This window comes from Monodelphis domestica, chromosome 5 (assembly GCF_027887165.1).
Source record: "Monodelphis domestica isolate mMonDom1 chromosome 5, mMonDom1.pri, whole genome shotgun sequence".
In the NCBI taxonomy this organism is placed as follows: domain Eukaryota; kingdom Metazoa; phylum Chordata; class Mammalia; order Didelphimorphia; family Didelphidae; genus Monodelphis; species Monodelphis domestica.
Genome location: NC_077231.1, coordinates 48078250 through 48093493, shown reverse-complemented (window position 1 = coordinate 48093493; position 15244 = coordinate 48078250). Strand labels below are relative to the sequence as shown.

General features: G+C 36.6%; 1 protein-coding gene across 1 annotated transcript in view; it reads left to right on the top strand.

Annotated features, from left to right (window-relative positions):
* The window catches only part of TSPAN8 (tetraspanin 8), a 31612-nt gene extending 19821 nt beyond the window's left edge, over positions 1-11791 (top strand). The window contains exons 3-9 of the mRNA XM_007503049.3: positions 621-683; positions 3903-4040; positions 5813-5887; positions 5988-6095; positions 6913-7047; positions 9366-9449; positions 11495-11791. Of these exons, the coding sequence (XP_007503111.1) occupies positions 621-683; positions 3903-4040; positions 5813-5887; positions 5988-6095; positions 6913-7047; positions 9366-9449; positions 11495-11548 (657 nt within the window). The 3' untranslated portion in view covers positions 11549-11791. The remainder of the gene's footprint in view (positions 1-620; positions 684-3902; positions 4041-5812; positions 5888-5987; positions 6096-6912; positions 7048-9365; positions 9450-11494) is intronic.
* The last annotated feature ends 3453 nt before the right edge of the window (positions 11792-15244 follow it).

Here is a 15244-nt window from a genome sequence, read left to right as displayed (position 1 = left end):
TTACATAAAAGCTATTCTCGGGAAGAGGGGAGGGAAGGAATTTCAAATAAAGAATATTGGTTACATATTATTGGGGAAAATAAAATTATAAGAGACTAAATGCAGGAAGAGATCTATAACCTTTTTTTGGATTTTGCCCACGGAGAAATTGTTTTGCTTGACTGTATACATGTTTGCGATGGAGGAGGTTTGTTTTTATTTCATTATCAATTGAGAAGCGTGGAATGGTTGGTGGGGAGGAAGAAAAGGCAAATTTTTATTTAAAAATAATTTAAAATATTACGGAGTATGGTTCTGCCCTTCTTTGATTGTTTCATTGAGAAATGAAATCTTTCCATTTCTAAAGAGCTCTCTAGAACATAATAGGTCATGATTAGTGTGATCATTGAATCCCCCGGGCATGGTAGCATGTATAAAAATTTGCTTTATTCAAAGTTAAATTATGGGAATTGATTCTAACATAAAGAAAATATACTGTGCAAATTCCAATATTGCAACCACTTCAGAGGATTCTTATTCATAATAAACATAAAAATACCTGTAAAATAAAAAATCTGATCCCTATTGCTGAATGTTAAATATCAACTTATTCTAATGATATTTCTCCCTTCTTCCTCCAGGTATGTGGCAGCATAATCCTGGGAATAGCAATATATGCACGGACCAGCAAAATCGGTCAAGAGGTAAATACCGCCCCCCCCCCCAACTTCCCCATTCAATTCTTCTTTGTAGAAATATTTGACAGAAAAATTCTGAGTATGAAACATACGTGAGATGCTCTCCAGGAAGCCTATATTAAGTATATTCTATATGCTGGTATTGTACTAGGCACTGAGATTTTTTATTTGGTGAGAGTCCAGCCAAAAGTGGGGCCAGAGAGGGAGAATTTGTAAGAATCATGGGAGAAAGAAGCTCCAGTCAAGTCACTCCATGTTGTATAGGACAAGGTAGTAGGTGGGGAAAGGGGAAAAAAGAAGAGCCTTCTTTCCCTTCAAGATTCAGCTCAAGTGGCATATCCATGAAACCATTCCTGATTAATACTTACTCACCTCCAATTATTTCACATTTGTTTTATACTGACCTATCTGTGCCCATGGCACCCAACCTCCCCATCCCCAAGAGAATATACATTTCTTTTTTATTTTATTTTTTTTAAAACCCTGACCTTTCACCTTAAAATCAACACTACATATTGGTTCCAAGGCAGAAGAGCAGTAAGGGCTAGGCAACAGAGGTTAAGTGACTTACTTGGGGTCATAGAGCTAGGAAGTGTCTGAGGTCAGATTTGAACCCAGAACCTTTCATCTCTGGCCCTGATTCTTAATCCATTAAGCCATCCAGCTGTCCCCAGAACATATTTCTGAAGGACAAGCATTTTCATTTTTGTTTTCATATCCAATTGTCCATCACAATGTCAGACACAAAAACACACACATACACAGAGCTGAGTGGGACGGAGGATAAGAGTTTTAGACCTGGAGAGAGAGTCAAATATAGCTTCAGTAATTTTTTAACTATGGGACTTTAGGTGTAAGTCACTTAATCTCTCAGTCTGTTGTTTCTTCATCTGTAAATTGGAGGCAAGTGCTTACCTTCCCAGGCTTATTTTGAAGACAAAGATGAGATATTTGTAAAGCACGTTGCAAACTTGAAAGCTCTACATTGGTACTAGCCACTAGTACACGGTTGAATGAATCCATGTTGAAAATAAACCTGTGACATGTGGCGCTAATAATAAAGACCCAAGGAACAGATTCGCCATGGAATGGTCCATTTTAGTAACTGTAACACCCATAGGCAATCTGAAATAGAACAAAAGCCATTTGAGGGCAGGGAATTTTTCATTATATTTGTCTTTATATTTTCATTATATTTGTCTTTATATTTGTAACAGCACAGTGCCTGACATACCAGGTGTTTAATACATGCTTGATTAGATGGGAAAAAACAAAAAAGAGCTCAATAAACCTATGAAAATCTAAGCAAACCTTTACTTTAATTCCTTTTGCTGAGAAAGGTGGTCATTGGGGTTGAAGAGGATTTTACATGTGATTCAACCATCCCTGTTTTCTTGCACTCTTTCTTGGCCATGAGTCATTTATTCCCCAGATTCAGTTCCATAACTACCTAAGCTACAGGGGCAGAATCGGAGGGAGTATTAATTGAATGCATGAGATTACAGGAGATGGCTGAACAATGGTAATTTTTTTCACAAATTTTTCTCTTCGGCAAACAATCAAGGTTTCTTGATGACCTTGGATTCAAAATCTGCCTCTGGTATACCCTGAATGAGTGACCCTGGACTAGTTACTTGTCAGTGACCCAGGAAACTCCGGGGTGAATTTTTGTTCCAATGGTAAAGAATTCAGCATTGGAAATTTACTCTCATGGAACACAAATCAAACCATAGGCTTAATTTAACTTTTTTTAAAAGCTCAAAAAAAGTACTATTGGAAAATGTAAAGGTCAGTAGGTTCTCAAGGTAGGGAAGAGGAATTTCATATTTTATTTGAAAGAAATTTCTACTCATGTACAAAAATGTTTTGGAGAATCCACTATGAATCCTTTCTAGAATAGAAAATGACGGTACAGCCAGGGAAGCCCTAAATCAGAAGTTAGAAGACCTGGGTTTAATTCTGTACAAGCTTAGACAAAGGCACCTCAGAAGCCTCAGTTTCCTCATTTTAAGTAAAAATCCATATTTACTAACCACTTACTACAAGCAAAGGCATTGTGTTAGGTACTGGAATGACAATGACAAACGGGGAAATAGTCTCTACTCATATCCACAAAATAAGAGGGTTGAGCTAGATGACTTTCTTTTGGGAACACATAAGTTTTTTCCAGGCCTTGGACCCAAAGGGATTTACTAGGTCTCATGAGTCACAGTGGGATGTCATGGAGATCTATTATATCATAGCAGACATTATTTTTGGTTGATTGGCTAAATGAAATACATTCTTACTTTGGGTGCCACAACAAATTCCACATAAGTCAGGGCCAAGAAAAGGGTGTATATCTTTAGACCTGACTGACTTCTCTCATTTTTATGGAGAGTTGCTGTTGTTGCCAAATGAAGTCTATCCCAGTTAAGATGGGATCAGGGAGAATTGCCAGCAGAAATCTTTTTTTGTTTGTATCTCTTTGCTGTTTTTATCCAGCAAGGTAACATTTGTACAGTGCTTTAAAGTGTTCAAAGTACTTTACAAATGTTATCACATTTCATCCTCACAACAACCCTGGGAGGTTAGGTACTGTAATCATCCCTATTTTATAGATGAAGAAACTGAGGCAAACAGATTAACTCATCCAGGGTCACAGAGATAGTCTGAGGCTGGATTTGAACTCCTGATCTAACATTTTTTCTCCACTATTTTCTGTTTCTATAAAAGTTTTTTTCTTTTAATTTTGCTCATCGACTCATGAATTCAGTCATTTAATCTTAACATTGTGCTGATGTTGAACATACTAAAAAAAAAAACAAACTAAAATATGACTGAAAGCTACAGATCATACAAATTAAAAATTATATTAACTATAGTGAAATTAACTTGCTCTCAGTCTTCCCATGAATATTATGCAGCCTTTTCTATCCAGCTTCCAGCAATAATGGTGATGAGTAATAACTAACCTTTATATTTTTTATATTTATTTTCATTTTAAATTTTGTTTATATTTAATATTTGCCTTTTTGTAGTTGAGAAAAATGAGCCATACAGATCAAATTAAGCAACTTGATCAAGGTTGCAGGATTAGTAATTAATTATCTGAGTCCAGATATAAGTTCAATTCTTCCTGACCCCAGTTCCAGCTTTCTACTACCTAAGAGATTTTTTGGGGGGTGGGGAGAGTGTTAGAGGGATTGCTTGGCATATTTGTCACTAAATTGTCTTTGTTTTTAGATCATTCGTGGAGAAGCATCTGGAATGAATACACATACAGCTGCAAATCTCTTGATAGCTGTGGGTACCATTATCATGGTCCTTGGTTTCCTGGGATGCTGTGGTGCTTTGAAGGAAAATCGTTGCATGCTGCTCTTGGTAGGTTTCAAGGCCCCAATCTTTGCAATGGATTTTGGGAAATCTGATTAATTTCAACTTTCTTAGTCCTTAGGAACTTGTCAAGATCAATACTGCCCTTGAAGTCGGCATTTAAGGACAGAATGTGGAAGTTGAGATATCTAAGGAGATCTTTCATATAGAAAGAGAGACCTGTGAAAACTGTCTTTGGTCCTATGTCCTAGGTTTTAGCTACATGGTATAGTGGATACAGTGATGGAATCAGGAAGATGCAAGTTCAAATCTATCCTCAGACACTAGTTGGGTATCCCTGGGCTAGTCAATTAACCTCTTTGCCTCAGTTTCTTCAATTGTAAGACAGGGATAACTATAGCCTGGACCACCTCCTAGGGTTATTGTAAGGATCAACTTTCAATATAGATCATTTAAAAAGATTTTAAATCTTAGAATATTATAGCAAGCTTAAAAAGATGTAATTTAGGAGGAAAAGATAAAGCCATTTGCAGGAGATCATAGGATTTTAGATTTAGGGCTAAAAGGGAGTTCAAAGTACATATAGTCCTGTTACTTCATTTTATGGATGATGAAACTGAGATTCAAAATTGACTCACCCAGTCAGTGCCTCTAATGCAAAAAATCTCAAAGCTGGGCTTCAAATATAGCTTCTGATCTCAATTGTTATTCATTCCCCTCTGCATTTGTTGTTGTTGTTATTCAGTTCTTCAGTGGTGTCCAACTCTGGCTCCATTTGGGATTTTCTTACCAAAGATATTGGAGTGGTTTGCTATTTCTTTCTCCAGATCATTTTACAGATGAGAAAACTGAGGAAAACAGATAGTGATTTTCCCAGAATCACACAGCTAGTGAGTTTTGGGGGCCAGATTTGAACTTGAGAAAATGAATCTTTCTAATTTCAGGCCTAGTGCTACCTTCTTGCCCTAAGTTAATTGAGAAATATTTTAATTGCTTATCCACTAAGAGAGATATTCTCTTATAAGATTTAATTCTTGTTGTTCCAGGGCTTATTATGATATAGGTAAGGAAAGAGTTAAATTAAATTCTTTGTTGCTTTTTTTTTTTAAACCCTTACCTTCCAGGCAGAAGTGTGGTAAGGGCTAGGCAATGGGGGTCAAGTGACTTGCCCAGGGTCACACAGCTAGGAAGTGGCTGAGGTCAGATTTGAACCTAGGACCTCCTATCTCTAGGCCTGGTTCTCAATCCACTGAGCTACCCAACTGCCCCCTCTTTGTTGCTTTTTTGATAGGATAAAGCCTCTTCATGGGGAAGGGGAAATGTGGCTTTCTCTTCCATCTTTTTGGGTTTAAGGAGTTGTCTTTTATAATTTTATCGACCACAAATAATTTTTATGCAAACATGCCTTATTTTAGTGAACTGTGCAAATGTTGGAGAAGGGAGGGGAGGAGTATCTTTGAATTTCATTTTTCCAATCTAATTCCCAAAGTTTGGCTCACATTTTCAACCTTCTCTTTGTTGAGCTATTCTGAGAACTGCCAGTCATTCAACAAACATTTCTTATGGGCCAGATACTATGCTCTTTCAACTTCCTCTTCTTTTCAAAAGTATTGCCAAGAAATTAAATAGCTCCCTTTCCCCCTATTTTTTTTTTAGCATCAATAGAAGGAAAGGAGAAGTAATAGATTTGTTATAATATGCTATCTGTTGACTGATACTGTCCTGGCTTGACCATGAAGTGATATTGTCATCAGGTTAGAATGATCTTGGATAGTTATTGGATGAAATGGGAATATCATTTTCTGTTTTCTTTCTTCCAGTTTTTCGTTGGATTACTTGTGATTGTGATTATTCAGATTGTAGCAGGTGTGGTAGGACTGTCCTTCAAAACTAAGGTGAGTTTGTAGAAGATATATGATACTTTGCTAACTAGCAAAACCTGTAGTGTTAACCCACTGTCCCGGCTCACTTTTTATACCTTATTTTAATGTACAGATTGAAAAAGCTTTTAAAAAGAGTTTTGAGCATGAAGTGATGACTTTGAGCAAAGATGATCCTCAGTCTCAGACATTTCAAAAGAACTTGGAGAAAATGCAAAAGAAGGTAATTGGAGAACTTTACTGAAGATCCTGGGAGATGAGGCAAAGGATGCTTCTCTGCTTTTAAATTTCTACCATGTGTACTTCTAGAGTAGGACCAGAATTTCCATACAAATTATAGGATAGTCTGATTAGATTAGGAGCTCCTTGAGGGCAGGGACTATCTTATCTTTTTTTTTTTTTGTATCCTGAGTTTTTAGCATAGTGCCTCAGCTCTTAAGTGTTAATTTATTGACTGGCTATATTCTGTAATTATGCATATACTGACCAATCAAAAAGAATTTGTCCAGCCCTTACTGTATGCCTGGCACTGTGTTAGGTATTGGGTAGACCAAAATGAAATGAAAGTTAATGAAATGAAAGTTTCTGTCCTCAGGGAGCTTACATTTTAGGTGGAGAAGGCAAATATGTGCATATGTAATATGCATATATGTATAATATATGAATATATATATTATATAAATATATAGGAAATATAGGGAAATTAAAGTTGCTATTTGTTGTTAAAAGAAAGGACCTCGCACAATAGTAGGACTAGGAAAGGTTCAGTAGAGCCTTGAAGTTGACTGAGAATGGGGCAGCTAGGTGGCATAGCGGATGGATAGGGCACCAGGTCTGGAGTCTGGAAGTAGATTGAGATTTCACATAAAGGCATGGATTTGGAAGAGAGATGAATAGGTTCCCAGTTATGTAAATATGTAAATGTTGAAGGAACAATGAGTAAAAGAATGATCATAATGGAATGGAATAGGGTTATGGTGGTATAAGAGAGACGGAACTAGTTGCAGAGGTAACCTTTAATCTCCCTTTTTATCTCAAAGTTTAAGTGCTGTGGCTTGATCAGAGGAGCAGCTGACTGGGGAAAGAACTTCGACAAGTATGGTGGATCATGTGAATGTACAAGCTCTGTGCTTAATGATTGTGTAGACTATCAGGGAAAACATGTTTACAGAGAGGTAAGAACCAGATAATTTGTTATTGTGAGTAAATAGCTTTTTATTCCTTTTTTTTAATGTGAAAATACTCATCCTAAAGGGGAAAAAAAACTTGGTTCAAACAGTGGTTCTAAATTAGGAGTATTTTTGGAAAGATCAAGAATATTCATAATACTAAGGAAAAAATGAATGTAGCCGATTTCTCCAGGTACCTTTGGACAATACTATAGATGTTTTCTACAACAGGAAGGAAGAGGAAGATTAAAAATAAACTGAGAAAAGGTTTAGTCTTCTCTGCACTCATCTCTATTGCTATCTTGCTTCAAGGTTTTTGCTGCATAACTTTAGAACAAAGGAGAAATTGGTCCTTTGCAAACTTCAAAATTTACTTTAAGGAAATAATCATTGATTCTTAGAAAAAATTGAGCAGGATTTTTGCACATATGTAGAATTTGAGCTTCAGCACATTCATTTGGCCCTTGACAGTCATTGACTGACCTAACTCCCAATTTAGGAAACTATTGAGGAAAATGTTGGCCTAGGAAACTCTGGGGAATTCTGCTGCTTTCTTGATGGTTATAGTACAAAGCTAGATGTATGAGATCCTTTAAATAGATTGATAACTGATATTAATAAAATTATATTCCATAACGTCGGAAGGTTACATTTGGCACTGGTATCTTTCCCAGTACTGGCAACCCTGATGGAGGATTGAGAAATAGGAATGACAGAAAGCTTGAGTGTGGAAAAGAAAAACATTTAATAAAATGATTCCAACCTTCTTATTTGCTCTTATCAGGACATTAGTTGGATTTTTCCTGAAGAACTTACTACTGCTGCCCTTAACTATAGTAACTCACAAGGGAGCCTGAATTTCAGTAGCACATGACCATTTTCCTACTCCTACCACCCATTTTTGTGGGAAAACATTTCTAAAGGAAGACTAAGTTCTGCCAGTAAATATAGGCTTATTTAGCAGTTTCTAGCTAGGTTCTTGGGAAAGCAAGAACATAGAGTTTTCATAATGCTGTTTTTCTCCTGTTAAAGATTTATTCCTTAGAAATTCCTTCTCTAAGATTTTGAACACCTCTATAATGATCTACTACCATTTAAAAAAAAGAGAAAACACCCTATAAGTTCACACATAATTCAGTTGAATATAGTCTCACTGATAAATCACTTCTCCAAAAGGCAAGTCATAAATTCACAAAATATTTCCATCTGCCTTGTGTCAGTTGAGAAGTCTGGAAAACTATAAATCTTGGAATAATCATAATTCATGTTTGTTTTGTTTTTGTTTTTAATTTTTTCAAGGATAACCCAGCTGTCTAGGAAATGAAAATGTGATTCCTTTTTGATAATGTTCATTAGTCTTCTAGTTTACTCTTGGATGATGTAACAGTTTTCTAAATTGTGGATTCCATGCAAATGGGAAAACAAATTATATGAAGGGATGAAGATTATCTCAGTCCTGTAGGGAGGGGCATTTAAAAATCAAATGGAATATTGCCCAGTTTTTAAAAAATCAAGTATAGCTATACTAATCTCTGGGTTAAAAATGCCTGGGTCTGTTGCACAGGGGTACCATATTTTACTTGGCTCCAGCTCCCACACTCAAACATGAAAAAAAATCACCATCCCATCCCCCAAAGCTGATTCCATCTTACCCTACTTGCAAGCATTGTGGCCACCTACCACATTAGAATTGTAATTTTAGAGGAAAAAAAGAGATAAGCATCACATAACAGAAGAGTAACGAGTTTTTCTACAATCCCACAAAGTGCAAAGAAGTACAAATAAGGTGTTAGATTTTCCTATGACTTTTTTACAAAAGACTGAATATTTCTTTTATTGCTTCAGAAGGGAATAACATGATTGGCTGAGCAAACAAATTGACTGCCATTCTGAGGACTTTGAAAACTAAGCCCTGGAGACTGGGAGGCAGCGAAGGCTTGGGAATACTGTAGAGGAAAACAAGATATAGACGGGATGGATGGGAGATAATCTAAGAAATAGCACAGCTCTTTCCTTTTTAATAATTAATTTGACTTTGTGCCAGTGCATTTCTGTAGAGTTTTAGTCTCAATGAAAAATGTTTTAAGTACATCCTATTGAAGACACTGGATTGAAAAACTACACTTATTCACTTGGATGAACTTCAATTCTACTCTATTACATTGCTACAATTTTCCAGTGGATTTATGATCTTATCTATGGAGGTTCTCCTTCCAGCAATGTAGATTGCAACCCATCCTTGATTAGCCATAGAATCTATCTCTTTACCAATAAGGTGAATATATAAGAAAATCCTTTGTAATATTAACCGTTTACTTTTACAGTCATGTGGTCAGCATATTATTAATTACCTGAAGAAAAATATGGTGATTGTTGCTGGGGTTGCATTTGGAGTGGCAGTGGTTGAGGTAAGTGTAATTATTTCTCATCGCTTTATCTTGCACTTTGGGGGATGAGCCTACTTCATGTGATAGCAATAATGAAAACAAAGAATTAGTTTAGACTTCACCTTTGTTCTTAATCTCAATTGTCCTTTCCAATTGAAAGTGAGTCAAGAGAGAACATTACAATTTTTATCTCCTTGATTTTAAAAAAGAAAATGAACATTGAGGCAGGACAGGGGTCATTTCCTCTTGCCCATGAGATTTTCTTTTTGGTTAAAGCAAAAAACTCATTAAGTAAAATATTGCAACCCCATTCCAAACCCTCTACCTTAGAATAAAAAGAGCATGGGTTCATCTGGATGAACTTCTGAATATACCTTATGGACCAGAAAAGGTTACTCAATCCTCACTAATTTACAAACATAAAAAAGCTAGTTCTTGCTGGGCCCCTGTTACTTCATTAGCACCTGTGTATTGATTCCAAAGCAGAAGAGTAGTTAGGGCTAGCCAATGGGGACTTGTCCAGGATCACACAGCTAGGAAGTGTCCGAGGCCAGATCTGAACTCAGGACCTCCCATCTCTAGACCTGGCTCTCAGTCCACTGAACCACCCAGCTGCCCCAATTGAGATCCTTTCTGGCTGTTTTTATGTTCCTCTAACTCTGGATCAGGAAAGATAAAAGTCTGGGGGAGGGGCTGAGAGTAGACTTCCCAGAGGAAGGTATTGATCTGATATCTGGGGTAGTAAATGGTTATGACTAGATACAATGAACTTGGAAAACTGAGCTTGGAGTCTTAGGCTCTTGAGTTTGGACCCTGGTCTGTTCTGTCTTTAAGCTGTTACTCTGAACAAATCACTCAATTTCTCTTGACCTCAGTTTTTCCACCTTTAAAATGAGAGAATTGGACTGGATAATTTCTGAAGTCTTTTCTAGTTCTAAATCTGTGGTCCTTTGTATGTCTACCTTCCATTCTGGAAATATAAGGAGGCCAAGTTGGAAGAACAGGAAGTGACATAATAGTGCCTACCACTCCTATAGGAATCACTTGACTAATTGAAGACATTTGTTCTGAAGAGATAAATTATCAACATGTATTGTCTATCCTGTTTGATTGAGGATTGCCAATCCTCAGAATGTTTTTTTTTTTAAAACCTTACCTTCTGTCTTAGAGTCAATACTGTGTATTGGATCCAAGGCAGAAGAGTGGTAAGGGCTAGGCAATGGGGGTCAAGTGACTTGCCCAGGGCTACACAGCTAGGAAATGGCTGAGGCCAGATTTGAACCTAGTACCTCCCATCTCTAGGGCTGGCTCTCAATCCACTGAGCCACCCAGCTGCCCCCATTCAGAATGGTTTTGAGTGAGATCAGTACAGTAGTGCCCAATACAATCATTTTTAAGCATTTGAAAGATTATCACGCATTAGAGGGACTAGACTGGTTCTTTTGAATGGAACTTGGAATATTGGATAGGATGTATGACTAGAAAAACTCCTTATTAATTGGAGCTTTCCAGAAGTAGAATGGATTGACTTGGGAAATGGCAGGTTTCTCTATTTGGGACAAGGGCAGAAGAATCTTCTTGAGGAGATTAGTTGATCATTTGGCTCACATGTTGTAATGACGATTCTCTTAGATGTATGTTTAAGTAGATAGGAAGATGGCAGACAGATAAATAGTTGGAAAAATAGATAAGATATGAAAGATGATAGAGAGAGATGATAGGTAGGTAGTTGGACAGATAAATAGCTAAAACATTTACTATACACTATTCTACTCACTCTGCTAAGGGCTAGAGATAATGGAAATGAAACAATTGAGACCGCCTTCAAAAGAGCTTATATTCTAGTTTGGGGAGATGAGGGCATAAGCTGGAAGGAGAGTTTGGTAAGTGTGACAGTATGGTGTAGAGATGACTAGGAGGTGGCAAGACGAGGACAAGGTTTCCTTACTTATCAAAGGTTGTTGCTTGTTTCTTTGTATTCTATTATTCTATAACAGTGTAACTTATTGGAACCAGTGATTTTCAAAACTATCACATAATGCAATGCTTCTTTTTTTTTTTTCTAGATACTTGGCCTGATCTTTTCTTATGTTTTATGGCGCCAGATTGGTGCAAACTAAAACGGCAGGAGTTACACTGTTGCCTACCAAATCGTCCTTTTCACAATTTGCTCTGCTTAAAAACTAAACAAAAGAAAACTGTACAGTTTTGTCAAATAGTAGCCGATTTGTAAAAATATTCCGTTTTGCAGAAAGCATGGATACCTTTCGTTGTGTACCAGATGTCTTTTAAGAGTTGTGTGACATAGGAACAAATGATATTGATGTATATTTTTATTTAGAATAAAACACAATTTGTTTTAATTGACATTTCTCTCTCTGATCATTGTATTCGAGTGGTAATGTTTTAAATGTTCATCTCAAGTTACCCAGTAGAGCAATTTTAAGTCTCCAAATAACAGAACAATTAGTTGAAGGTATAAATCTGAGCTTTTCTGAAACAATCATATTTTTTCCTTTCATGGTTTGAAATATTTAATGTAAGGAGGTTGGATTGACTCTGTGGCTGAAATTCCTGAAGCAGAAAAGGCTTTCCTCTCCTGCAATAGGCAATTATTTAAGTTTAGATTCACATAATGTTTACATTGGGATGATTTTTATTTTTTAAATTGAGTTATTTAGTCAATTTAGAACATTATTCCTTGGTTACAAGAATCATTATTTCCCTCCTTCCCCTGCCCCTACCCTTCCCATAGCTGCGATGACTTTTACAAATGAAATGAATAGTATAGGCCTCTCATTTTACAGAGGAGACAACTGAAGAGCACAAACATCAAATGATTTACTAAGGGTAATAAAATTACTTACTAGATTCAGGCCTTGATTTCTTGAATCTCCAGTTAATAGTATCATAGACTTAGTTTTGAAAGGAACCTTAGAGGTCTCCTAATCTGTCCTATCTGCCTCCATTTTTTGAATGATAAAAACTGAACTCTGGAGAGATTAAATTACTTACCCTTAATATGAATGGCTGGTGGTCACCAGTATTCCAATTTGGGCCCCCTGACTCCCAATTCATTGAAAGTATAAGAGAACTTTCAGCTGTTCTACCCTACTCTCTCTTTGTTTAGTTTCAGTTGTGTTTGATTCTTTGTGACCCCATTTTAGTTTTCTTGGCAAAGATACTGAAATGGTTTGCCTTTTCCTTCTCCAGCTCATTTTCCAAATGAAGAAAGTGAAGCAAACAGGGTTAAATGACTTGCCCAGGATCACATAGCTGAGAAGCATCTTAAAACTAGATTTAAACCCAATTCCAGCGCTACCCACTACACCCCTAACTGCTCTCCAATCTATCTTTCCTCTATCCAATGCCTCTTTCTGTTCTTAATCTAGTAGCTTTCCTCCCATTTCCTTTTATCTCTTTTAGAGATAAATTAGGAAACTGAAGGCATAGCAGAAGTCACCTACCTGATCCATTAGTCCCATCTTGTTGCCTATGAGAAACACTGATTCTCAAGAAGTCTGTGACTTGTCTAAAGTTACTTAGAGAATAAATATAAGAAGACAGTATTTGAACTGAGGCCCTCTGACTGGAGATAAAGACTATCTCATACAATGGCTGACCTTTTTTGATGTGTGTTTGGTGATGAATAAATCATCACTGTAGTGATCCATTGAAAAAGCATGAGATTCATTGGAAAGACTGGAGTCTTCAACACTAATAAACATAAATTTGTTAGCTATATGATCCTTGGCAGGTCACTTGGTAACTTTTTATTTTTTCATTGTAAGTTATTTATTTCATCAATTTAGAACATTATTCCTTGGTTACAAGAATCCGTATCCTTTCCCCCACTTCCCTCCTCCCACCTTTCCCATAGCTGATGCTCAATTCCACTGGGTATTACATGTAACCTTGATCAAAGGTGACTTATTTCCATGTTGTTGGTGTTTGCATTAGGTTGTTCATTTAGAGTTTACATCCCCAATCATATGCCCTCTACCCATGTGATCAAGCAGTTGTTTTTCTTCTGTGTTTCTACTCCCACAGTGTTTCCTCTGGATATGGATAGTGTTCTTTCTTATAGATCCCTCCAAGTTGTTCAGGATCACTGCATTGCCACTAATGGAGAAGTTCATTACATTCAATTGTACCACAGACTATCAGTCTCTGTGTATAACATTCTCTTGGTTCTGCTCCTCCCACTCTGCATCAGTTCCAGTTCACATGGAATCCCTCCAGTTCATTATTCCTTTGAACACAAAAGTATTCCATCACCCAACATATACCATAATCTTATTCAGCCATTTCCCAATTGAAGGGCATCCCCTCATTTTCCATTTTTTTTTGCCACCACAAAAAGCACAGCTATGAATATTCTTTTTTTATTTGAATTTATTTAGTCAATTTAGAACATTCCTTGGTTACAAGAATCGCATTATTTCCCTCCCTCCCCTCCACCCACCCTTCCTGTAGCCGACGCACAATTTCATTGGGTATTACTTGGGTCCTTGATCAGAAAATATTTCCATGTTGTTGATGTTTACACTAGGATGTTCATTTAGAGTCTACATCCCCAACCATATCCCTTTGACCCATGTATTCAAGCAATTGTTTTCACCACAAAGAGCGCAGCTATGAATATTTTTATACATGTCTTTTTCCTAATTATTTCTTTGGGGTACAAACCCAGCAGTGCTATGGCTGGATCAAAGGGCAGACAGCACCTTTTGGGAATAATTCCAAATTGCCCTCCAGAATGGTTGGATCAATTCACAATTCCACTAGCAATGCATTAATGCCCAGACTTTGCCACATCCCCTCCAACATTAATTACTTTCCTTTGTTGTCATGTTAGCCAATCTGCTAGGTGTGAGGTGATTACCTCAGAGTTGTTTTGATTTGCATCTCTGATTATAAGAGATTTAGAATACTTTCATGTGCTTATTAAAATTTTTGATTTCTTTAACTGAAAAATGCCTATTCATGTCCCTTGCCCATTTATCAATTGGAGAATGGCTTGATTTTTTTGTACAATTGGTTTAGCTCTTTATAATTTTGAGTAATTAAGACCTTTTTTCAGAGGTTTTTGTAATGAAGATTGTTTCCCAATTTATTGCTTCCCTTCTAATTTTGGATGCATTAGTTTTGTTTGTACAAAATCTTTTTAATTTGATGTAATCAAAATTATTGATTTTACATTTTGTAATTTTTTTCTAGCTCTTGCTTGGTTTTAAAGTCTTTCACAAAGATCTGATAAGTATACTATTCTGTGTTCACCTAATTTGCTTATAATTTCCTTTTTTATATTCAGGTCATTCACCTATTCTGAGTTTATCTTGGTAGTGTAAGGTGTGAGATGTTGATCCAAACCTAATCTCTCCCATACCATCTTCCAATTTTCCCAGCAGTTTTTATCAAATAGTGGGTTTTGGTACCAAAAGCTGGGATCAATGGGATTATCATTGACTGCCTTTCTGAGGTCACTTACCCCAAGTCTATTCCACTGATCCTCCTTTCTGTCTCTTAGCCAGTACCAAATTGTTTTGATAACCGCTGCTTTATAGTATAGTTTGAGATCTGGGACAGTAAGTCCTCCTTCCTTTGCATTTTTTTTCATAATTTCTGATCATTTGTTCTTCCAAATGAACTTTTATTATGGTTTTTTCTAATTCAGCAAAAAAAGGTTTTTGGTAGTTCAATGGTTATGGCACTAAATAACTCTTTCCTGTTGTTAGGTTTGATTTTCAGTCCCCTAGGAGCATTTAGTTTGTAATTGGTAAGGAAGGGTATTCAGAGGTCTGAACTTTTGTTGC